At 41.1% G+C, this 25,011-nt stretch overlaps 2 protein-coding genes and 1 long non-coding RNA gene across 4 annotated transcripts; 2 read left to right on the plus strand and 1 right to left on the minus strand.

The window, feature by feature from the left end:
- Positions 1–546: 546 nt before the first annotated feature.
- LOC104153219 (methylcrotonoyl-CoA carboxylase beta chain, mitochondrial) lies at positions 547–14,819 on the plus strand. The gene is made up of 13 exons (XM_068953503.1): positions 547–607; positions 1,547–1,879; positions 3,547–3,743; positions 4,893–5,071; positions 6,016–6,096; positions 6,520–6,698; positions 8,056–8,248; positions 8,688–8,779; positions 9,683–9,839; positions 10,632–10,772; positions 11,389–11,537; positions 12,023–12,104; positions 13,803–14,819. The coding sequence occupies exons 2-13, from the start codon at positions 1,551–1,553 to the stop codon at positions 13,884–13,886; spliced, it is 1,863 nt and encodes a 620-aa protein (XP_068809604.1). The 5' UTR covers positions 547–607; positions 1,547–1,550; the 3' UTR covers positions 13,887–14,819.
- On the minus strand, positions 14,205–24,584 carry RPE65 (retinoid isomerohydrolase RPE65). Of its 2 annotated transcripts, XM_009689039.2 has the most exons (14): positions 24,443–24,584; positions 22,782–22,864; positions 22,239–22,389; positions 21,437–21,544; positions 21,196–21,337; positions 20,323–20,470; positions 19,945–20,026; positions 19,386–19,518; positions 19,120–19,259; positions 18,191–18,320; positions 16,960–17,074; positions 16,761–16,855; positions 16,519–16,630; positions 14,205–15,055 (listed from the first exon to the last, which is right to left on the minus strand). In XM_009689039.2, the coding sequence occupies exons 1-14, from the start codon at positions 24,451–24,453 to the stop codon at positions 14,904–14,906; spliced, it is 1,602 nt and encodes a 533-aa protein (XP_009687334.1). In that variant the 5' UTR covers positions 24,454–24,584; the 3' UTR covers positions 14,205–14,903. The 2 variants fall into 2 exon arrangements, with proteins under 2 accessions (XP_009687334.1, XP_068809605.1); XM_068953504.1 differs by lacking the exon at positions 22,239–22,389 and having other exon boundaries at positions 24,443–24,502.
- LOC104153237 (uncharacterized) lies at positions 15,915–22,709 on the plus strand. The gene is made up of 3 exons (XR_696189.2): positions 15,915–16,047; positions 20,280–20,357; positions 22,577–22,709. It is a non-coding gene; the product is annotated as an uncharacterized lncRNA (long non-coding RNA).
- Positions 24,585–25,011: the final 427 nt, after the last annotated feature.

Raw genomic sequence — 25,011 nt, forward strand, 5'->3', positions numbered from 1 at the left:
AGTGTCATTAAAAACGTCGTCCGCGGCTTTCCGGGAGTGGGACCTGCAGCGTGTCTGACAGCCGGCACGGAGGGCAGATGTTGAAAACCAGACGTTTTGTGGCCGTTCCTTCTGTAAGGGTGACTGGAGCACAAACGTATTATTATTTGTGAGGCCACGGCCTGGTCCGTATCAGTCGGTGTTTTTTAAACAGTGCATAATTTAAAATTCAAAACATACGTGCGGTGTATAGAACTGTACTTATTTCCCAGAGCAGCAACTTGCTTTGCGTCTTTTTCTGAGGGGAAAACCGGTTGGGGTGGCGGGGGGAAGGTTGGGAGATCCATCCCAACCGCAAAACTAACGTTTTTCATACCGTTTTGGCCAGGCTTTCCTGGAGGGCACGCTCGGCCCGACTCTGTAGAGGCATCTGCAGGGAAGTCAGGAAAATAAAGGGCGTGAGCGAAGTGGGGGGGGGGGGGGGATACCTGAGGGCAGGTGAGGGCGGCGCGCCGCGGGGGCGCTGAGGCGCGGGCGAGCGGCGAGGCGGGACGGGGACGGGGACGGGGACGGCGGGTCCGCCCCGCGGGGCGTGCCCAGCGCGGACGGCTCGGAGGCGGCTGCGGGAGTAAGGGCCGGCGGGCGGTGGCGGGGGGACGAGGGGCTGCGGCCGCCGCGGGCCGCAAGGGGGGTTGGAGCTGAGGGAGCGGCCGCGCTGCCTGCCCCTTCCCCCCCCCTCTTCCCCGTAACGGCGCCAACGGCCGCCGGCTGCGCGCGCGCGGCGCCAACGGCCGTAACGGTCGGTGAGGCGCCGCCGCCATCACCGCTTGAGGCGGCCTTCGGGCCCCGCTGCGTGTCCCCGGGCCTCGGCAGCGCTGCTGGCGGCCCGGCTCCGGCTCGGCCTCGGGGCCGTTGTTGCCCCCCCCCGCCCCAAAGGCACCTTGTTAACGCAGGGAGAGGGGCGTGCTCGGTCGCGCTAGAGCCTTTTTTTCTTTTTTTTTTTAACGTTAATACGACGTTTAGCAAGAGCAAAGGCAAAGCTTGGCCGTGGGGGCAGCGCTGTGGCAGGCCTTGGCCGTGCCACAGGGGCGGAAGTGTGGCGAGGCCCTGCTGAGGGCTGGAGGCTGTCCTGGAGAACCACCCTGTGGCGTGGACGTAGCCCATGCGAGCACGCTTTGGTCTGCTCTGTACTGGCATTAAACTCATCCCTCTTCTGGGTATGCTGCGAGGACGGTTTGGGTTTAAAGGGAGCGTTATGGAAGCAGCTGCCCTGCAGGTGAGGGTTGCCCGGGTGGCCTGATTTGCAGCAGTCCTCAGCGTCTGCAGCTCCAGGTTTTCCTGTTAATGGCTGTAGTATTTAATTCTAAAATCGAGTTTTTCGTGTCCGCTGTTCTAAGTGCGTGTCAAGGTGGGTTAAAGTGGAAATAATTGTGGACTTTCAGGTGTTGGCCTTTGTCAGAACTGGCATATCACTTTTACTCTGCTTATTAGTCTTTGCCTTCTCAGTCTAGGGAATCTGACTTTAATTTTGGAAGTAGATGCTGATTCTTCTGCCTTTCATTTTTAGGGTCATGTGGAACAACATCGCTTTGTGCTCCATTTGCAAGTTCTCCCCTAGCTCCACATCTTCACTGTTTTCAAGATTCCAAGCTTTACATCCTGTATGCAAAAGAAAGTATAAGGACTTTTGTAAAGATGAACCAGCAGCACAGATACTACAGAGCTGGTCTTGTCAAGTTGTGAAAAGGACATGCAATATGCTTCCCAGTCGTTTAGTAAGTAATAAAGCAAAATATAGACAGTATACAAAAACTTACCCTGTTTTAGATGGATGTATCCCAACTATATATCAACATGTGTTTGAAGAAAATTTAAGGAACAGTGAGGCCGTTATTCGAAGGTAAAAACTGTTTTTGTAATGTTAATATATTTAAGATGATATAAGCATTACTTATAGGCACTTTTAAGAATTTTTAACTTAGGAAGATCACTATTTAAAAAAATCACAGATCTTAACAAATTTGGGGTAATTTTTTTCCAACTGCTTTGAAGCTTAAAATAGCAACTCCTTGCTGCTATTTTCCTGCACGTCATCTCTGCAGAGAATACTTTACAAGGATCAGCACTTAAATTTCAGTCCACTAAAACAGGTGCATAATTGTTGGTCAAAATGCCTAAACTTAGATGTAGACTGCATTTAAAATATTGCCATATGACATTGTTTTGCATATATTGCGAAGAAGTATTTTTTTTCTAGACCTTCATAAAAATTGTCTTATGTCTAATTTTGAATTCAAAGACGTAAATGGTGACTCACATATTTCCAAATCTCTCCTGAAAGAGTAGGTGACAGTTAATGCAATTGGTCGTGATTCACTGACAAAAGGAGGAAAACGTATTTTATGCATTTGTCCTTAAGGAGCAGATGGCAAATACTCAAAGGCCTTTGTTCAGAAGAAAGATACACGAGCTGGAAGCGAAACTATGGAAAACACACTGTGCCCTCCTGTGGTGGCATTTACAGCATTATTAAAAATCCGTAGCTTTCTCTCCTGAGGTTTTTTAACCTCTATAGTCTGCAGGAAGCCACAATACAGATAGTGGAATTATGTGTGGAGTGGTTCGTAAATTATTACATGAAACAGTAATTTTAGCTAAAGATGATGCATCTTGTGGGAAAAACCATACTTAAAATAAGTGAACAACCTGGTTTATTCAAATCAAAATTATTCCAAGGACTGCATTTGTTTACAGTCTATTCGGTTCGTTATTTGCTCTTTATGCTGCCTAGTCAATAACGTTTGGCAGTGAGCTTTTCTTTGGATGATTATACTGACGCTGCAGTATTCACTGCTTTTAAAACATAGCTGCCATGTTGTTGAACGTTCTTTAGGCCTGTCAGATAAACCTTTCGGCACTTGTTGAGGGAGGGCCAAGGAGGAAGCCACTGATTGGATTCTTCGTTAGAGTGGTCGGAAAATAGAGGTAAATGTTCACACTGAACTCGGACTCCAAAGTTATGATAGCCCAGAAATTTGCAGTAGCCCTCAAAGTCAGGTCTTCAGCTTTGGTTGGTGGTGGTCAGCCTGCTTTCAGTACTCCACTGACTGGGTTGCCAGCAGAGATGAAAAACGATCATATATTGTAAAATACTGAATGTTGGATATACATAGGAAACCTCTGGGGGAGGGTGATTGACCTAATAGTGTTTACTAGCGATGAACAAAAGCTACAGGCAGAATGTATTATTTGGCTCTTCTTTGCCTTTATTAGGCTCAGAAATGTAACTTTTGATAACAAAAATAAAATACTTGCTTTAGGAAACGTACCTCTGCTTTTTGTTTCACTTTGTGAGAAAAATTATGCCTTTGAATGCTGTGATCTGTTACACAGTAGTTGAGAAGTTCCTGTCAGAAACAATAATACAAAAGTGTGAATTTGTCTTCGTTATCGTACTACTGATGTGAAAACTGTGCAGTGCATTTAAGTACTGTGTTAAATCTGCTAAAGGGTAAATTTGTAAGTAAAGCTTATTTTCATTAATTGAAGCTTTGGTTTTTAAATCAGATATTCAGAATTGCTAGAGAAGGTCAGTAAAGGAGGAGGAGAAGATGCCATCTTGCGCCATACGCAGAGAAACAAGAAGCTGTTTGTTCGCGAACGCTTGAAAATGCTTCTTGATGATGAGTCTTTTCTTGAGCTGTCTCCTCTGGCAGGCCTCAATATGCCATATGGTGATGTCCCTGCTGCTGGATGCCTTACTGGTAATTGCTAGCGAATTTAATATTAGATGTAATAGGAAATTCATCAAGTCTATTTAATTGCTCGTATCTTTAAATATGATTCATGTTAGATCTAAACACAGATATAGGTTGTGGGTATTGTTTTGAAGGTATTGTTTGCACCATGATGGAGACGCAGCCCGGAAGGAAGAAGGGTTTGAACTGATATGATCCTTAAGGTAATTTGAGAGGAGCTGTTCAGGTGCACTGATATGCAGGTATGCTTTGAGGACTGACTAAAGTGCTCAGTTGGTTGCTCTTGGTAATGTTAAAAAAGCCCTCTTCATCATTCTGCTATGGGGTAGCCCTTTGTATTTAGAGTAAGTGATTGCAGGCAGCGTAGATGTGCTGCACACCTTCATATAGTAACCGATCTTCATCATTGCAGTTAAGGTGTTTGTGCTTCCCAAGAAAGGAAAAAGAATGCATCTAATCAAGTTTATGGAGTATTTTAGTATCTCAGTAATGTGTTTTGCTAGGGAAAATGAACATCAGCTCTTTCCAGTAGTAATTACCAGAATGGAACAGTTCAGCCACTGGCTGTAGTATTCTTCCATGATCTATTTTGGGGAATCTAGGGAAAAAACTTTTTTTTTTTTTTTAAAAAAAAAAAGGGATTTACTGTCTTCTAGATTCAGTAATTTATCATACTTACCAGTTACTGATCTGTGTTTCAGGAAATTCAGAAAGGTATGTCAAATATACTGATGTCTGCTGAATGAAAGAAGACCAAGTTACTGTGTGACACAAACCCTGTGATGTTTATTTTATAACAGTTTTCAAATTATAGACTAATCTCTTACCTCATTCCATTTTGAAGAGCAGTTCCAGTTTAAAAAGCAACTGGAAGAATAGGAACATGAAGTCCTATGATTCTTTTGTCACAGATTACTACATTTTTCAGTTTGATATCAGTATTTTTATAGCCTTCCCTGTAAACTCACCTCAAGAGTTGGAAGTCAGACTATGTTATTCTTTTTCTTACATATTGTCATCAATAGTAAAGAAGTTGTATTTTAAGTTCTGTCTTCTCTCTATTGACATACTGTTACCAAAAGAACATGCTAGCCACAGTTTGGCCTCCGTTTTTCATTAGAGAGTCCTGATAAGTACGTGTGGTACTGTTTATAGGAATTGGAAAAATCTGTGGGATCTGGTGTGTCTTCATGGCAAATGATGCAACTGTAAAAGGAGGAACTATTTATCCAATTGGAGTGAAGAAGCAATTGAGAGCTCAGGAAGTAGCAATGCAGAACAGACTTTTATCTGTGTACCTAGTTGACAGCGGGGGAGCATTCCTACCACTACAGGTAACATTGGAACAAATTCACAGAGGACTTTTTTTATCTTAATCATATTCATCTTTAGAAATAAGTCTCAGATCTATTTTTTTGTTATCTTGGCTGGCTGACACTCATTGTCTGTTAAATTGAATTTTGCCCACAAATCAGAGCCTGGGAGATGATGTGAACATATATAACAGCGGCATTCACCCTGGCTAATCTTGCATCTAGCTTCTGATCAAAGGTTAGAAACTTTACTATCAATGTGGGGACAAAATACTGACCAGGCAAGTTGTATGGATGTTCCTCAGTGCACTGAAAGGCTTTGGTGTCTTCAATAAATTAAAACATTGTTTGGGGTTTCTATTTTTGACTTCAGAATATTTCAAGTTACTCTGTATTTTGTTGTAAAGTCTGCAATATTGACGCACAAACCTCCATGGCCTTTAAAAAACTAATTTTTTTAATACTTACTGTAACAGGAGCACGTACACAGGTTAGTTTACAATGTACAAAGGTCACGTCATTACAGGGACTAGAGTTGTTCCATCTCCAGACTGAAAGCAAAGATGTAGAAAACGTTTTTACATGAATTACAGAATTTTAGAAAACTGAGTAAAAAGGAAAACTATATTGAAGTCCTCTCTCAAGTACAGGATGAACCTGAGCTTCCCCGTCCCTGTGTTTACAGTCTCTGCATGTGTAGAATAAATTCGTTTCACAAAAATGTGAAACTTCTCTCTGCTTTTGTGACCCAGATGGCCATGGATATTTTTGTGGCATTGAGCAATATATGAGAGAAATAACTTTTCACATGCAGCATTCTCTACCATGTTTACCAGGTGTGATTGCTAATGGTATCCTTCTTAGAATCAGTTGCAATGGTTTGTGAATGAATGAAGTAAAGATGAAGAACTAGGTTTCTGTAGATAATATTGAAACTCACGTTCTTTTTTTCTCTGTAACGTCAGTCAGAGCTGTTTCCTGACAAGTCAGATGGTGGCAGAATTTTCTACAATGAAGCAATAATGTCTGCCATGAAGATCCCTCAGGTACAGTGTCATTTTCAATACAAGTAAGCGTAGTATACGTGATTAATAGAGTTCTTGAAAAAGTTTCCTTTTAATACTGATTCTAGGACCAATTCACAAACATGCAAAAATTTCTTAAAATTTGTGGGGAGATTCAAATGGTAACTCATATAATAGAATGATCATACTTCTGCCTTAAAGATCCTCTAAGTGCTTACCAGCTGATCTTAATGAAAAAATCATCAAATTGCTAGGCAATTTTAGAGTAAACTTCTCTGAGCTCTGTGTGATATCAGAAATGGTGGTGGTTTTCATGATTGTGTTTATATTTTTAGTTCCTGGTTCTCCAAGGTTTTGAATGTTTCTGAAATAATCGTAGCGGCTTTGTTTTTCCATTCTCCTCTCACCAGTATCTTGTTTGGTTTTGTGTTCTGTGTCCTTCAGGTGGCAGTAGTGTGTGGCTCCTGTGTAGCTGGAGGTGCCTATGTTCCAACCATGGCAGAAGAAACTGTGATTATAGATAAAATTGGTACGCTGTTCCTTGCTGGCCCGCCTCTGGTAAAAGCTGCTACAGGAGAAAATGTCTCTCCTGAGGACCTAGGAGGAGCCCAACTTCATTCCAAGTAGGTGAAATGATTCTGTAAAGTATAAGAGAACTCAGTAAATTCACCTTTAGAGAGGCTGCCGTTCTGTCATAAATTAATATGAGTGAAGCTGTTTTTGATGCCTGTAGTAATAGGACACAATATGGTCCACAAAGATGGGAAAGCATGTCGTGGAAAAAATGGTAGAAATGGTACATGAATTATTATAAAGGTTGGTGTGTTTAGATAATATGTAGGCGTATCATGGGGTTAGATACAAGCTTTCCAAATGAAGAAAAATAACATAGCACTGTAGTTTCTCATTTGTTACTTTGCAAGTCAACTTTCCACTTCCACTTTTGGACAAAGTTCTCAGTTGTTACATATTTAACTGATAGAAATCTCAGATAAATGTAGAGGACAGGACCAGGGCCAAAAGTGGATCCTGTCATTACATTATTTGCTTTTTTCCTTCTCAGATACTGTTTTTTGTTCTATCAGCCAAATGGAAGAAAAATCAAGTGGTATTAGGACTAGGCTTTTCGTCCCCCCTTCTTCCACGTGCTTACTGAACAACTTTAGGCAAATCAACTCCTCCCTGCCTCAGAAGGAAGACTTTTCCAAATGGAAATATTGTCAGGATGCACGTATAAAAAAAATAGATTCTGTGCAATCAGATTCTGTGATAATGGGGAAACTTATAAGAAATTCTTTTTCTTCCTGAAACTGGTGTGTGGAGAGATAGCGTGACTTTTTTTTTTTTTTCATGTACTTCTTAAGACACTGGAGAACACTTTGCAAAGAATATGAATGCTTGTAAAAGCTCCTGAAAGAAGAAAAAAAGGAAAGCCTGTCTGCCTCTGCTCTTACTGAGGGCTTCATAGCAGGAGATGAGCAAACAGGAGATGTGCCTGATAATAGTAGCTACCTAATCATTTCTTTAACATTATTTTTGTATGTCCAAAGTTACTGTAGTTGTCAAAATAGTGTTATTCCATTTTAGACAGGGGGAAGACCCTTTTCTGTTTGCTTTGCTTCATTATGCTTGGTATTGTATAATTTGTATAGAGAAACTAGATTCCATACCTTTCATACGAAGGTCTCACAAAAATAAATATTAGTGTGAGACCTTCATCTTTCTTTAACGTAGATTTAAAACAAGTCACAAGGAAGAGATTCCCTTCTCTCTACTGTGCGTTTTTGTTTAGATTGCATGGAAATTCTACTTACTTACTGGTTTCAGCTCATCCATGTCCAAGAAAAAAAAGGCACAATGTTTTCAGGGAATTCAGAGGTTCACAGTGCAGATGAAAGTTTACTTTCTCTTAGCTTGGATTTTCTTTCAGTATTCTGATTTCATTAATTTAATACTAATTAATACTGCTTTCTCTTCCAGAGTGAGTGGCTGTAGTGACCATTTTGCATCTTCAGAGAAGCAAGCCTATGAATGCGTTCGAAATATTATCTCAACGTTAAGTTATGAGCCTCTGCCGGAGGAATTCATAGAGTACGATGGTCCTTTGTATAGTTCTGATGAGCTCTTGGGGCTGGCACCACAAGGTTATAGCTATACTCTTCCTGTAAAATTGGTAAGTTGACAGGTACTGTATACCTTCATCCTTTCAGTCTGCTTTAGCTGGTATTTGTGTTTGAAAAAAGCGTAAGCAATATGCTGCTGAGAAGGGTTTTTTTTAATGCACACAAACTATACCTGCACATGCTAGGGTTTTTTGCAAGGTTTTTGTGCAACAAAACGTGAACAACCGTGTTCTGTAACCTTGAAATAATTTTGGAGTCGAAGTTTGGCTCAAAATACTTCATCGGCAATCAACTGTAAACACAAATTTGTTTTGAGCGTATTGGTTTTTTTAGTAGAATAAGACATAAAATATCCACTAGGATCATTTAGTTTGACTTCTTGCATAATATAGGTCTTCCTACTATTTGAACAGAGTGTATCCTTTAGCAGAACTATCCTATTTTCATTTCAGTTTCTTTGGGAAAGAACTTTTTTTTTTTTTTTGGCAGATTCTGAGCCGTCTGATGGATGGAAGCAGATTCCAGGAATTCAAGGCTGATTATGGAACAACATTAGTAACAGGATTTGGCCATGTGGAAGGGTAAGGCTATAAGATTTCATTATAAAAATATCTAGACATACCTGTCTAGAAAGCTTTCATATCATTATTAGGTTTTACAGTGTTGCAGTAACAATACTTACGGAATTCTGAATGAGACAAGAATTGCTAATAAAATACTTAAAAATACAATACCAGGAAACCTTACTCTTTTATCTCTAAGTTCTGAATTGATCTTATCTCAGGCTGATAGTGGTAGAGAGTGATTTCAAATGGATGGTTTTCATGACTTTTGTGAAATTATTTGTTTGTTCGCTCGAGTTACTACCTGGGCGGTTGGAACATTGAAGTCTCACCAGATTCCTTAAGAAATAAGAAATGGCATCTTTAAAAGTGTTCTGTCTCAAACTGAGTTGAAAGCTGTGCCTTATCCTATCTCCCATTTTGATCTCACTACCTGATATAATCGACTATATTGTTAACGCATTCATATCACTTTCCAGCCAAATCTTAAAAAAAACCCTGTAAAAAGTATTATTTCTTTTGAGCCTCTTTCTATGTTGAAAGTCTAAATGTTGCGGGCTAAATGTTATATTGTATGTTACAATAGTTAGAGTCAAGAATCCTGGCACCTTGTATGTTGTCTTGCAGTGTAAACTGTAGCAGGTCATCTCTACCTTTACCTGACCTCTGGGTGTTAATCCATACTAACACTTCCGTGCTTTATATATACGGAGCGCTGGAACTTCTTGTTTGTTATGTACATGAGGTTCCCTGAATGAAATGACATATGTCAAGTGCATCCTTCTATATTTTAAATTTCTTTAGCAGGACAGATTTGTGTGTGTATGGATATTTACATTTCCATTCTTTATATCATTAGGAGCTACATTTTCATAATTTCTGGGATTCAAAAGTGAGAGTGTTCACATATCTGTCTTGCAGGCACTTGGTGGGGATAGTGGCTAACAATGGGGAGCTTTCTCATGATGCTTCTCTCAAGGGTTGCCATTTTGTACAGCTGTGCGGTCAGCGGAGCATTCCTATCCTCTTTTTCCAAAATACTGCTCCACACGCAGCAGAGCCAACAAGCATTTCGCAGGTATGGCATTTTTAGTTCAGTATGCTTAATTCAAGCAGTTCCTAGCTCTTGTTCTAAGACTTCACTTTGAAAATTACTGATTATTAAGAAAATCAATTTTCTTAATCCACTCTTAATAATTAAACCAAACAAACAGCCTCGAAATTACTTTATTCTTAAATCTTCCCGCTAGCATTCTCACTTTATTCCCGTTCTGTGGGCTTATCTAAAACGGTAGTGCCCAGCTTGCAATGTAAGCTGTAAAAGCTTGGAATTCATAGAGCTTTTTGCATTGAAAAAGAGCCTGTTAGTTCTTCTCATACCATTCTGTGCCATAGAAAATACATATTTCTTTTTTCTAAAAATTAAGTCATTGAGGTGCAGTATATTTTGTCCAGAGCTACAGAGAGCGTCACCGTAAAGCCTACACTAGGCTCTCTGAGCAGAGGCTGTTCCTGCAGCCCTGTTCTTCCCGACTGTTGCCAGCTTTAAAGACAAAGCCTGGTGTAATTCCGTTGTATCTGAGCTTCACTAATGTCTGGGAGAGCTAGAGTTGCTCTGTGTTGTAGGCTTAACACAGCAGAACAGTGCTGGGATGTGCACACTGGTTATAATTATTCTGTTGATTTACGTTGTAAAATAAGTAGCATAATGGATTATGGCAGTAAATTTAATGCTGTTGTCTTCCTGTTTTGGGAGAAACGATCATACAGAATCATAAAGAAATAAATGTTCCAGAGACGCTTTGCAAGTTTGGTGGGAGTGGAAGAAATCTAGAAGAAAGAGGAACTAAAATCTTTACTTTAATTTCAGGCAGAAGCTCACACCAACAGATTAAAAGCCCAGGCCTCCATGATGGCTGCTGTTGCTTGTGCTGCTGTCCCCAAAATAACCATTGTAATTGGTGGATGTTATGGGAGTGAAAGTTATGTTATGGTACGAGATAGCATAAAGGTGAATGTGTTTGGTAATAGACTTTTTTTACGCTTTACCAAGCCTTCACAGTGCTTTCATTTTTAAAATGCAGTCAGCTGTTGGTATAGATATTTAACTCCACTCGTTATTTTAACCACTGTTAAAATTAGATATACATCATAAATTGTGATTACAAAAAGTTTGGTCCCCAACTAAGAGCCTAGAGCTAGTTCTAAAAAAACAGGTTATTTGAAATTGTTTCTACTAAGGATCCAGTCCTGCCTTTTTCTCAGCACATACTACTTGTTCACAGTGGTCAGGAACCACGTCGTCTTTAGCTGTGTTATTACATGTGCTGTTCACATGGCTGTAAGTGTGGTAGGGCTATTTGCTTGCTCAGAATTAGAGATGTAAATGCTTGAAGGAAACATGAAACAAAAAAATACCGGCATTGAAGGCAGTGGTGATTGCAGTGTTTGCTACTGCATGGGATCTGTGCTGATACAGATTCTATACCTGTTATGATAAATGGTCGGTATCATTAGTCCTTTATGATTTAAACTGTATTACATTCTGTCTTGAACTTGATTGTGTCATCCTATGGCCATTTCTAGTGATTAAATTCCGTGAGTTTGTCCTGTGCGTTTCTTCATAGTGTGGGAGATCGTTCAGTCCAAACTTCTTGTTCTTGTGGCCTAATGCAAGAGTTGCTCTTGTGGATTCAAGACACTTCTTCGCAATCCCAAAAGCTGAGGATAGTGACTGTAAAGGAGATGAATCAGAACTAAACCATCTAAAAGAAAAGTAAGAACATCAACTAATAAAGCCCTGCAGTTACACTGAGATTGAATTAGTGAAAATACCTTCTTTTTTTTCATATTCCAGATTGTAAACAGCTAAAGCAAACCTGAATCTACTGAAAAATATTTTAAAATGCCATGTGGTCTCTGCCTTGTATGCTGTTAAGGTCTTCTCAAGGGAGCATGCATGTTTGACTGACTGACTTAAAAAGCCCCCAAACCTAAAATCGAAATATTCTGCTGTGTATAAAACAATGGAGATCGGCATGTAGAGGGTCTACTGTATTGCAGAATGACTGAAATGCAGAGGGATCAGATCTAATCTTTCTTATGTAGCTGTACCCAAAACTATTTTTAACAGTAGTGCCATGCATTCATTTGAAATTGAAGAGTTTGCCTTTTTCATCTGTGATTTTTGTTTTACTGGCCTGATCTTTTTTTGTTACCTTTTTGTACTTTTAAACTTATTTAATACTCTCTCCTCTCTAGGCTAGAGGAAGAAAGCAGTGCATTTTATTCCTCTGCCAGACTCTGGGATGATGGAATAATTCTACCTCAAAATACTAGAAGGGTAGGTTTTTCCTTTATGTGTTTTTTATAGCACATTTTATCCTCAGATCTAAAAAGATCTTGCAGTGAATGCGTAAGCCTGTGACTTGCTTAAGGTCAGCCAGCATGCTGATTCCCAGAACCACATCTCCCAGTTCTCACCCATTTCCTTGGCACTTAACTTTTTCAACTCTTATCTTTTCTCTTCTACCTTAGTCTGTTGAAAAAGTTCTGTTGAAATCCTTTTTCATTCTGGTAACTTGACTGCAGCGTTTTCTCTTGAACCCCTTAATTGACTTTCCCATTTGATTTGGAATCCCAATCCTTAATTTTTCTGTCTTGCACAATTAAATTTAGGCTCTTCACTATTTGCATTCTTCCCATTCTTTTCTTCTAAGGATGTTTGTTTTTGCTACTTCTCCCTGCTTTTAATTTGCTTCTTACACTTGGAGTGTTCCCCATTTTACAGTTGGCAGACATCCACTCCATTGGATCTTTCCTAAAAGCCACCCTCTTTGTTGTTCTGTTTTGCCTTGTATTGTTTATTAGCAGTACTTAAAATATTCTTTGCACTTGTGAAGCTTGGTTTTTTTTTTTTTTGTTTTGTTTTTTAAGATCACAAATGTATGCTGCTTTCAACTAATGCTAAGTATGGTACATATTTATGCTGCTACATATACATGTTCAATATTTTCTGTGGAGGTTCTGGGAACTTTGATAATGGGAGAGCACTGAGAAGCATTTTCAAGTTCTAGAGTCCATAGAATCTCTCTTTAGAAACTGTATGTGAAAAGGATATGTATGACAATCAGAATAATCATTGTTGCTCAGGTAATTTTCACGAGCCCACCGTGGTTCAGATTTGCATGTTTAGCTCTTTTTTACAGTATTGTTTAGCTACCTATCCCAGTTCTTGCTGATGGATGGAATTCATGTTTAACTTTGTCTGAACTGAGACTACGTGCTCATTCAGATCCTTAATGTGCTGGGTTAGTTTGTTTTTAATAGGCTTTTTCAAGCCAGTGTGCGCTCTAAGAGCAGTAGAACGTTCGCTGTGAAATTAAGAAAATCCTTACCCCGGCTCTTAATTTCCGACAAGACGTACAAAAGGCTTTGGCAAAGGAGACTAGCATATGCACCATGAGCTAAAAGTTAACAGAATCTTAATAGAGAAGTCTTATTTTTAAAGACTGAAAGCCGTGTTCTGTGTTTTCAGTCATTACCATTGTCATAGGAGACCAAGAAATACGACTTATTCTAAAACGATGAACACATAAGGGGAAGAAAAGAATGTTTTGATAGTTTTTCACATAGGATTGGGGACCATAGGGACATAGTTATTTAACTATTGAACTGGATTATCAAATAATATATTTTGATTGAAAGCAATGGGTAAAATAGCTTCTCAGTTTTCTGAAAGTCATCCGCCTGTCATCACAGTGACTTTAAAATGGTTTAGTTTCCTCACACTATGGCTTCTGTGTGCAATACTTGTATTTTCAGGTCCTGTGGACATTTCTTTCTTGGCATTTCCCCTTCCCCAGGCCTGTATTACACTGATGGCCACTGTACAGCTCACAGCTGTGCATTGTAAATGTTCATTGTTTTGCAGAAAGTAAGAACAAAAATATTATTGAATGAATGCATACATTAGTAAAGCTTACTAAATGTTTTGCTTCAGGGGCTCATTGCTTACACTTTTTTCTTGTTTTTTAATCAGGTGGTTGCACAGTGCCTAGAAATTACAAAACAGCACAAGTACCAGGTCATATCTCCATGTCAGTATCCCATCATCAGAATGTAATTGCAGTCTGTCAGACATTTTCAAGTAATGGGCCTTTAAATAATTCTAATACCACACTGCTAACTTCAGCAAATGTAAATGACTTTCTCATTCTTTGATATCATTAATAAAACAGTTAGTTAAACCATCAGCAGGCAAACACAAATGCTGGATTTTAAGTCTATGTGCAATAAGTTTGTATTTCAAACCATAGTTTGTTACTACATTAGTTTAAACTTCCCTTTTTACAAAACAAAATTTTCATCTGTGTTTCTGTAGCACTCACTCCAATGAAGCAAACTCATTCTGAGCCATAGCGATTGTTTGATTATTTTTATTCATGTTTTATTATGAAATGCAGAACTCAAGAAATTGTACTTTGACAAAAGAAATAGGAAAGAGAAAACACAGAAGCTATTACTCTGTCTGGGCAGCAGGTGTTTTTAGGAATGTAAATGTTAGCAGCAGACGAAATGCTGCCTGCCTCTATGCCTTTGACCTAGCATCTGACTGACAAGTCCAGAGTTCCAGTTATGGAAAGGCAATGAACAAGGTGGGTGGTTTTATGATGGCTCCACTCAGGTTGCTCTGAGAATACTCATACAGTGACCAGGAGTTGGTTTAAATCCATAACACTTCAGCACCGGATAAAATTACCTCTTTTTGAAGCATGTAACAGAAGGAACACACAGTCTGTTCTGTGTCATGTTACCATGCCGACAAATACTGAGTTTACACTGTGCCATTTCATGTATCTTTCTGCTGCAAAGTTTAATCTTGAGAAATAAAACTTGTGTTATTTTAAGTGAATAATTCTTAGCACTGCACATTTTAAAATTATGTCAAAGAGTATATTTGAAAAATATCTGGGTAAGTATTTTAGAGAATCATCAAGGAAATGGAAATGTTTAATGATAATTAACCATGCAAATAAAAAAAAAAATACTGAAGGAATTCAGGTCATTTGACTGTTTGTAAATAGAGCCTCCACCTTTTCAAAGTTGGAAGAAACCTAAGCCAACATGTTGCAGGCACCAGTCACGCTCTTTTGAAAAGTCCATGGAACGTCACAGGAATGTTCATCTCTACTTCAGCCCTGGCAACTTCACTCATGTCTTTGGCGTTGAGGATCAGCAGGTAGGCAGGCTTGGGCCCTGCGCCAGGGCTGATGACTATGCTCAGCACAACCCCTAGTCGGCAAGAAAAGGAACAGTTCTGTCCCAGGTATGTGTCATTCCTTATCCTTCACTTACATCACAGCACTGGGCCCTAGTAAATCTCAATTATTTTTCCCCTTTCATAGTTATTTTGAATTCTTGCTGTCATTCTGCTTCCCAGCCAGGGGTACTGTGGCAGTATCGCTCCTAAATAGTTTCCTTCTAGAACTGTGAACTATGAAAAGCTATTGCAAGGGCCTCTGACAAATGCCACTTAGTGGAATTTCTATCAAATTTGTCAACATTAAAAGTTGGAGGAAAAAAAGGAGTGGTTTGGCTTATAATTCTGCTTCTCAGGTGACAAGATTCTTGTTTCTGGATCCTGGCCCTTTCATAAGGAATGGGTGGAACATTCTAGCTCTTAGGGTTTTTGTTCCTTTGTGTACTCTTTTGGTCAGTCATTGAAGGAAAACAAGAGAGAGGATCTCTCTGCTACTGTCTCCTGTGGCTTCTGTCAGTCCCGTTCACTAGTTTGTATTCTGTCTCAGTCACGTGGCTAGATCTGCTACTGATGTCCTAAGCTGGAGCTAAGAGCTGACTAAACATACAAAATAACCCATAACAGCCATCAGCCATACTGCCTTGGGGAAGAGCACAGAAATGTGAGCATGGAACCTGGTTAATTTAGATTCAGGAAAGTGCATGTGCAGGGACTCGAGTCCTATGAAGTGAAAAAGATAAAAAGGACTTAAGCATATTCCTAAAGTGCTTGTTCTATCTTCATTTAAAAGAAAGCTTCCAAGAACATACTTAAATCTTTTTTTTGCTTGTGAAGGTCCCCATGACGTTCTTTCCTCAACTGGAGTGGGGACAGAGCATACGAGATTATGGCTCCATATAAACCTGGAAGTTTGCTCTCAACTTCAGCATAGCCAAGCTTTCTCCTAGCGTCATGTAATCCCGCTCAGAAATGAGGAAGTGGACACCCTTTCAGTCTAAAGGCTCCAGCTCACCTTCAGAAATAGGTACTGGGCTGAGGAGGTGTGAAAAAATGTATACAATGCTTGGCATGAGTACAACTGTGTGTCCTTGAGTGACAAAGACTAAAGTCACTCCACTCCTACACAAGGAAGTTGGGTAAAAATAAAAACATGCTTGGCTTGAGAGAGATTTCATTTTACAGAGTTTTGCCATCTGGATTTCTTTAAGAACTGTAACTCCTGATAGAAAGGCTAGAAAATAAGGACAACAGACCATCTAAACCTGCAGGCCTTTCTCTTCCTTTACTTTCATTCAGTCTTAATTTTTCTGTGTTCGCCTCGGAGATTTCCCAGCAGTTTTACGGTAACAAATAGATCTCCCATGGGAGCTACCTGGAGGTTCTCCTGCCCCTGTACTCTGTCCAGCCAAATTCAGGACAGCACACTCGGGGCCAGGAGAAATAAATTTGTAAAACACTGAGTTAACTGAAAGACCACAATAAAACCAGTTATTACCATCATCTTCCTCCAGGGCATCAGGATGTGAAACAAAGATTGGTTCTGATGGGTATGAATCTGGTTCTTGCCACACCCAGGTCTCTCTTGTTTTAACATTTAGCTTACAAAGCTACAAAACAAGGTGAAAAACCAGCATCTTAGTAAATATCCTTTCTTGTCCTGAAGCTAAAAAGCTCACCAAAAAAAAAAAAAAAAAAGGGGAAAAAGAAAAAGCACGCCACCCATTTGTTAATAGTTACCCTGTCTGGAACAAAGTGATTCAGTCCAAGGCCATATGAATAGGTGTATGGTTTCCCACCATATTTCTTATAATTGATTTGTGGAAATTCAAAGGCTACAAACAAACAAAGAAACTTACATATTTGCACTAGGATTAGCAGGGTATGGGTTGCTGAGGCTACTGTTGCCTCTGGCTGAGATTCAGAGTTAACATCTTACCGTGGCGCGGCCCTGAGAAAATAACTTCTGGCTCCAGCCAGATGGTCTCGTCACTGCGCAAAGTTGCTGTAGCTGTTGTGTAGGGCAAGGTAACTAAATTCTTACCCGTGTCAGCCTGTGACAAAATAAAATAGCCACGACAAACAAAGAGCTGTAGTTGCATTCATTTTCTTAGCCATTTGCACAAACCATGCTAACTTTACTGGTTAATGAAGTTTGCAAATGTGCTGCCTCATGAAGCTGCAAAATTATAGTACACTTACTTGTGAGAAAAGGCTGCTTCTGTTTTCTTAGTTAGCTTTTGGTGGCCGGGAGCAGTAATGAGAACAGCTATCCAACATGTTAAAACAATCTTTTATTGCAGCCTTCACTGTGCTTACCTTAAATTAAAAATTAGATGAACAGACATGCTTAACTTTTTTCTGAGACATTTGGAGGTTAACTAAGTGGTGAGGCATGTGGTTGCACGTTTTGTTTGATCAGCACGAGACACAGTACCCATAAGATTTGCTGCTCTGAATCCAGCTCACCTGACCAGCAGCTTCACCCCTGTCTGCTCTCAACCCTCTGAGAATTGAGAGGATGGAAAGGTCTGAAAATACCTAGACCAAGGGCAGCAGTGTTTGGTATTCCCACCTCAGGGAATGCAGGAATACAAGAAGTTGGGCAGAGGAAAAGCGTTAAGCTCAGAGATCACTGAAACCTTGCGTTCACCAGCTCCTACTAGACTTCTTCAGCAAGAGGAGGATGACAACAGCTAGGGTAGCTAGAAGTCATCTAGACGTTCCCAGCCACAGAAGTTTCTGTCAGGCCAGCTGTTTGATGGACCTCACCCCATGAGTTGGGAATGAATTCGATTGTGTGCTGTGGCTGCAAACACTTCCCTTCTCTGTTCACCCAGAGATGAACTCGAGGAGAAAATTATTTGTCAGTCGCCAGTCGTCTGCACCCTCTTTGAATAACTGCTATCCCACAGTGTTAAATTTGCAAGACAGCACATAGGAAATTGAATGCAATAATGTTGATAAGCTATGGAAAATAAAAAGTTTCTGTGAAGACCCATGCTCTAAGGATTCCCCCTTCCCCCCACCCTCCAAAAGGTTCGTTTGAATTAAACTGAATCAGGCAGAGCAACTGGTAATACCCTGCAATAAACTGCCTGGCAGTCATGCAGAGAGCAGCATTTCAAAGATCTGCTTGAAGTTCCACATGTGCAGAGCTGAACCATTACCTTGTCAACGTTCAAGGGGAGCACATATCTGCGGGCTTCAGGCTGAGGGGCTTTTTCTGCCTGTCTCTTCACTTCATCCCAGTTCGCTCGCAAATTGGCTAAATAGAGGTAGTTGTAAACAAACTCGAATCTGTACAAAAAGAGTACAGAGATCGTAGACACAAAGCAAAGATGGCATTAGCAAGTGAAGTTTCAAATGCAAGTGTTCTTTCCTAAAATACCATCAAGTAACACAAGCCCTGTTCTGGCTCTTTGGCAGAAGAAAACTGTGTGTATGCGTTACCGCCCTCTGTTAGAAAAACCCGAGGGCTGCTTGTTTTCAGTGTCTGCTCCCCTCGCACCTCGTGATAGCAGACAGGATAATCACAGTTCTGTGTCCTGGCTGCACAGTTTCAGTGCAGCTGCAATGTTAGGAGTCGTCATTCCAGTGCCCATAGGACTGCCAGACTTCTTGCAGTGTTTACGTGAAAAGCACCATTCAAACCTATACCAGATTGTGCCCGTTGCTATCCCAGAGACTGAAAGAGCATCAGCACTTCAGTAGTCGCTAGCATCTATTAAAGGCAAATGGAAAATCTTGGAAAATCAGTTTAAAACGGGCTTTCCACACATCTTGGTAACAATTTACACTTTAACCTACATATTAACAAGCATGACCATTTAATCCAATTGAAAGGAGGGGCTGCTTTCAGCCTTAATGCTAGATGCCGATTCCCACAGAGAAAGCGGAAGGTCTCCAGAGGACGCAGGCCTCTGTATGGATCGGCTCACACGCGCTAGTTAGGGTCACCACACGTTGGTTGCGGAAAGTCTGTTCACTGTCGCTAGCGCGTGTGGGGAAAGGTGCAGCGGCACATGCATTCTCATTCCTGCGCTGCTGTGTTGGCCAGCCCTAGACTCACTCCACAAACAGCACTGCGGATACTCACCCTTTCCAGGTGCAGAGATCCACGATAAGGAATCCGTTATCTTCAAAGGTGTTAATGTGATGGAAGAGGTTAAAGGCGGAAGTCCGATATTTGATATTGAGGAGTCTTCCTTTTTTTTTCTCTGCCACGTGAACCCAGACCTAAAAAGCAAGCAACACTTTGTTTTAGATTTGCAAGTAATGAAGGTGAAATTAATACAACAGATCTTCCGATTCAGAAGGCCGACTGCCCAGCAGAGCAGTGTTTTGGCAAGATACACGACTTACCCCCATAGTTTCATTAGACTCGAAGCAGTCCATGTAGTTGGCTCCCCAAAGGCTCCAAGAGGAAAGGAACTTGAGAAGGTTAATTTTCACTGGCGTTTCAACAAACACTATGTAATTCGGGGTCAGTCCAAAGCTGTCCAGAAACATAGGAGGAGCACATCAAGTTCGCTCCAACTAGTTTGGGCAAAACAGATGTTCATACACCATGCCATAGTTAATTTTAAGCACTGGATGTAGAACGTAGCTTAAAAGAACAGCAAGATAAATATCCTGATTTTGGTAATTTCCTCAATTTTAGTTGCTTATTACCTGGGAGAACAAGTTCTGCTTGCCATTTCTACAGAACACGTTAAACCCCCCCAGCAATGTTGTACAGGGGTATCCATGCTTTTGTGTATTTCCATAAATAGAAGTACATGCTATTAGCAAATACTCACTTGTCAAAGCAGCTGTTTTGACACGTGAACATAGTACACAAAAGAGTTTTATTGTAAGCAACATCTCTCTCTGCTGTTAATGGACCTACATTTTTCAGTCTATAGGACCAGTGAAAAATTACCTGTGAACATAAGAAGGCTTAAATCTGTCACTGCAAGGAAACTGCACAACCACCTCAGACTTGTTTATTGGGTCTTCCTTGTCTGAAATACGATGATATTTGAACAATTATGGAAGAATTATGGTTGTATTACTGACGTTTACCTTACAAAGTTTCTGCCTTTAACACAAAGGAACTTTATGATCCAGAAGCCATGTACATAGTTGTTTTAAAGATAACATTTCTGTTACTTAAAAAAAGTTAAGTTTTTTTTTTAAATGAGTTATAAATAAATAAAATAAAAATTGTTAACAAAAGTCATCTGAAGAATAAAAGATTCCTCCTATTATTTATAGGACATGATTTTCTACAGTTCATTCAGAAGTTGGATTAACTGACCTGCTTGAAGTGGAGGAATCCGTATAATATTATAGGCAAGTGAAAAATTTTTTCCAAAACAATTGCCGATGTTATAAACTGTACCATCATTTTCAACATGGGGATGAGCTGTTGCTCCATTAACTGAAACATATTTACAGAGATCCACCTGGAGATCAAGAGGCAGAGAACCGTAAGCTTCCTCAGCAGGAGGCGGGAAGTTATCTGCTGCTGCTATGATTTAGCAAACGAATGCTTTGTTGGTCTATATATGGAAAGTTCTTCTCTTAAGTGCAGAACATCATCCACTTTGTGAAAAGGAAACATCAGCAAAGTTGAAGAATTTGGGACAGTCTTTGCTTTGGGACAGGCTTTGCTTTGTCACAGTGGGAGGATCAGGATTTGGGGGCCCAAAAGGAAAGGCCCAACAAACTGAACATTGATAATAAATCAAAGAACAACTCTGGAAAACATATTCTACTTTAAACACAGTTCTGCAGGCTAAATAATGCTTGGCTCCAGTTTAAGTTAAGCTAGCATTAAAAATCTAGTAGGAGCCCTCTAACTACTTTGGCACCTCCTTTTAAACTCAGGCTGTAATTTGGCTCCAGTTTGCAAACCGTAATCTACATCCTAACCCAAGTGTGAGAATATGGACCATGGACCCCTCATAGCCTCCAAATTAAATATTACTTAGAGCAGAGTTAAAGCAGCAACAGCAAAAATCCATTTACAAGCTTGTCTTGAACTCTGCTCTCATAAAAGCTCCTGGCTTGTCTTCTCTGAATCGTTTTCTCCAACATTAATCCTAAACGCTTGCCTCTCTTTTAGAGGCTGCTAAAAAATTTCAGTTTTACTCCTCCATGTTTTTACAAGCTCTGTATGAACTCCTACCTGCTTAATTGTCTCTAAAGTCTCTGGGTTAATTCTAGTTATAAAGTTGGTCTCAGTACAGGCATAGTAGTCTTCGCCAATGGGGTAGACATTAACCAGGGCGTTATCAGTGACCTCCACACCTTTGAAGTATGAAAAAAACCTGAGCAAAGAAAAAAAAAACCAACAGTCAGGGATTTCTTGGAAGTAGAAATTCCATAGCACATCACCGCAGCAAGTCCTCTCAGTGATCTTGAGCTACCTGGAGAAAATATTCTTGCACGGATCTGGATAAGCATAGGTGCCAAACTCCGTTATCACAATTCGCTTCTCAGTCATTGCCCTCACATAAGCGTCGGTCCTAACAAACCTAGAGAAGGTGAGAAAGAGAGGAATCTTATTGATGGAGTCATAAAAATGGACCAGGCCGTGTAACTAAACTGAAAATATTCTTGTGATGAAACCTGTAAGACCTTCAGAAACCGTGGACCTAAAACCACAGGGCTTTGCTGGGGGAGAAGCGTCACGCTGCACCTAGTGTGGACAAGGTCCTGGCACCTGCTTCTCCCCTTCAGCTGCTGAGCTGGGAGCACAGGGAAACTCGTGATCAGCTTACATCTGAAGTTGATCAGAAATATGACATTTTGATCATTTATTCTTCACCAAAGACCTGAAAACAAATAGGTCTACAATTTTCAACTGAAAATACATTTTAGTTTTCAGAATAAGTTGTAGTTCTGTCTCTTCCTGACTGTAGCCACAAACAATCCTCTCTGCTCTGATCTTCTCACCTATACAATAAGTTTTGTAATCTTCCGTGGAAAATGTAATCCATGTAATGTTTTCCATGGAAGTGTAATGGGAAGTGGTGCATTTCTGCTAAATATGAGTAAGTTTGAATTATTTTCCGCCCTCTCCAACGCTCTCACCATTAGAGCTCTTCCAATAACTGCCCAGACTTGAAATCAAGGGGGAGCCTCCCATGTGCTAGATAGCGGAATCTGGCCCCAACACATTACAGCTTAGCAAATGTTTCATATTTTGCTTGGAAGTTTTCCTCATACCTTCGATGGTATGTAACATGACCCTCCTTAAAGTCAAACTTGTGAAGAAGTGCTTGGCCATCAAACAAATGATAAAATGGCTCTGCACCGACCTCAAACAAGCCAGGTCCACATCTGAGAAGACTTCCTTTAAGCCAGGTGGGAATCCTACCTGTGGAAAATATAGTTCTGTATACATACAGACCAAGGTAAATTAGACCAAGTAGTTGTTCATGTATCAACAAGAATAAAATGATTTAGTCCATTTCATTTTTACCCCTTGGTCATTAAACATTTTTAAACAAGAGATCATGCATTCTTATGAACCTCTTGAACTATACTTTCTTCCTCTTCTACAGACTCAGCAGAGGATGCCCAACCCCGAAAAGTCTAGAGATTCCACATCCAGTCTGTGCTTCCTCTACTCCAGAGTACGGCAGATCCACATTTCAGCCACGCGCTCCAGGACCTCCAGCACCTCTGTGAGCTGGTGACCCACGTGCTTTGAGAATAAAAGCTGGGCCCGGAAAGAACGTGAAAGGAGATTAGTGCGACCATACAAACCTGTGACATGAGCAGTTACCGGAGAGGACAACTCCTCCACAGTCTCAAAGAGCTTCTTGTACCCTCCAGCAGGGTGTTCAACTCTGAAAGAGTCACGAGACCTTGAAATCAGCTTGATTTGGAGGAGCTTTGGGAACCCACTAGAGCAATGGGATTTTGCTTCTGGATGGAATAATTTGTGACTTGCAAATAACTTGACAAATCAGCAGGGAGAAGCACTAGCCTTTGTAAGAAGGCTTCAAAGGCTCTGAGAAGCTGCAATAGCAGACTACAAATAGTCTGTGTCTAGAGACTGAGTGTAGAGATGAATGAGAAATAACAGGACACTTGAGTGCCTCAGCCCCTACTGCCCCATCTCTAACAAGGCAAACACTCTCAAACAGTGCACGTTCTCAGGAGATCCTGAAACATCAGGAAGCAGGCCAACTTTTTAGAATCAAAAATCCGGCTTCTAGTTCCCAGGTTTCTGATAGTTGTTTCAGGGAAAAAAAAGGAGAAAAACAGCTTGTATTCAAGCACTTAGCTGAGAATTATTTCAATTTTAGTCTACTGCAAAGCACAGTAAGACACACCAGATTTAGGCTGGGTTGTACACGGTCCTTCCTCTCAAAAGGATGGACCATCTGCTAGTACCGGGATGGCAGCCTGTCCCTTCATAGCCCAGAGCCATTTCTCTGTACAGAATATAGCAGCACAAATACACATGCACAGAAACCACCACCCTTTTCTTCCCCCGACTCCTGCACTGACCCTCAACTTCCAGACAAATTGCACTCTTCCATACGGCTTGAAATCTCCTTCCTTGGGTATAGGTTGCAGCAGGCCCCACGACTCCCTCTTAGCACTACCGTCTGCCAGTGTTCACAAGTCCCGCAGAGGTAAGTGCATCCCACCTTGATCACCTAACGTTGGTTTGAGAGATTGCTGACCTCTTCCTCAGAAAGCTGCTTCCTGTGCAATTCTTATCTACTGCGTGAGCCTGAAATGTGGCGAGTGGACAAGGCATTTCTAGAACCACAGAACAATTTTTGCATACAATGCTTTTTACTACTGGCATTAGGAAGGAGCCGAGAGCCAGCTGAAAAAAAACCTTTCTCCCACCGCTGCCTAGAGACAAAACTCTGCAAGGGGGACTCCACAGCGGCCTGCTACGGGCCTTCGCTGCCTCTGAGGGTGGCTGGAGCAGATGTTTCCCTCTGCTGGGAATCGCAGCAGCTGCCTCTCATACCTGCCTGCCTCCTGTTCCCCGAGCCTCCCCTTGGTTACCCAGCTAAGTGCTCTGCAGCACAGCTGCACTAATCACATTTTCAGCTAATTAGCAGTTGAGACACTCGGTGAGTTTGTGCGGCCCACCACTGTATTGGCGCTTTCCTTCCTCGCCCACCACCATTGTTATCTTCTGTTTAAAGTATAACGTCAGAATAGATGCCGTATCCGATGTGCTCACCATGTGTTGTGGCTACCTTGGACCCCTGTCTTGGACGCAGCAGCCTGCTACCCTCAGAAACAGAAACCCATTTCAGCAGTAGCAGAGGGGAAATCACAGCGCCTAGCACAGCAGGCACCTCTACGTACTTTGTACGTGCTTTTGTAGCACAATTCACGCAATCATAGCGAGAATCGAGTTGCTCCTATAGAGAAAAGCCTGTAGGAATACTCACTGGCTGTACATTTTCTCCCTGATGAAGGACGTGAGTTCTCTGAAGCCAGCGGCAAAGCACAGTAGTTAGAGCTGTGTGCTGAGTATTTATATGGCTGTTAAGCCCTATTGAAGGAAGTAACAGGTTCAAGTAAACATCCCAAGCAACCAATTAGCTCACTACTGGGAACAGAAGTGGCTTTCACCACTGAAATCCTCCTGATGGTTTATTAGGTTTTGTCTTGCTGCTTGCACAAAAGGAGTCTTTGAATGTTTTGCAGAGACCTAAATTCTTCCCAAGGAGAGCGATTACAAGGCGGGGGGGGGGGGGGGAATAGTGAAATGGAGTACACTCGAGTCATGCTCTGTAAGGTGCCGACCCCTTGGCACTGCTGCTCAGCACCTCGCCACCTCCTCTGGCGATAGGCCCTGCACACACTGCCCTATGTGAACAAGGGGGAAACGTTCCCAAAGCTTCCACTTTCAGCACAGGCTGAAGGTAGAAAGGAATCATCTGTGCCAAAAAAGTCACCTTGGTCCCATGGAACATGGCACATCTCTCCATCTGCTATCTCACCTGTAAAATGGAGA

This window comes from Struthio camelus, chromosome 8, assembly GCF_040807025.1.
Source record: "Struthio camelus isolate bStrCam1 chromosome 8, bStrCam1.hap1, whole genome shotgun sequence".
In the NCBI taxonomy this organism is placed as follows: Eukaryota; Metazoa; Chordata; class Aves; order Struthioniformes; family Struthionidae; genus Struthio; species Struthio camelus.

Excerpts from the sequence above, each read along its gene's own strand:
- LOC104153219 (XM_068953503.1), top strand. The coding sequence starts at position 1,551 with ATGTGGAACAACATCGCTTTGTGCTCCATTTGCAAGTTCTCCCCTAGC. Across the intron at positions 8,780-9,682 it reads GGATTTGGCCATGTGGAAGG|GCACTTGGTGGGGATAGTGG; the intron begins GTAAGGCTATAA and ends TCTGTCTTGCAG. Across the intron at positions 11,538-12,022 it reads CTAAACCATCTAAAAGAAAA|GCTAGAGGAAGAAAGCAGTG; the intron begins GTAAGAACATCA and ends TCTCCTCTCTAG.
- RPE65 (XM_009689039.2), bottom strand. Across the intron at positions 19,260-19,385 it reads AGTCTAATGAAACTATGGGG|GTCTGGGTTCACGTGGCAGA; the intron begins GTAAGTCGTGTA and ends CTTGCTTTTTAG. Across the intron at positions 16,856-16,959 it reads TTTCTCAGGGCCGCGCCACG|CCTTTGAATTTCCACAAATC; the intron begins GTAAGATGTTAA and ends GTTTGTTTGTAG.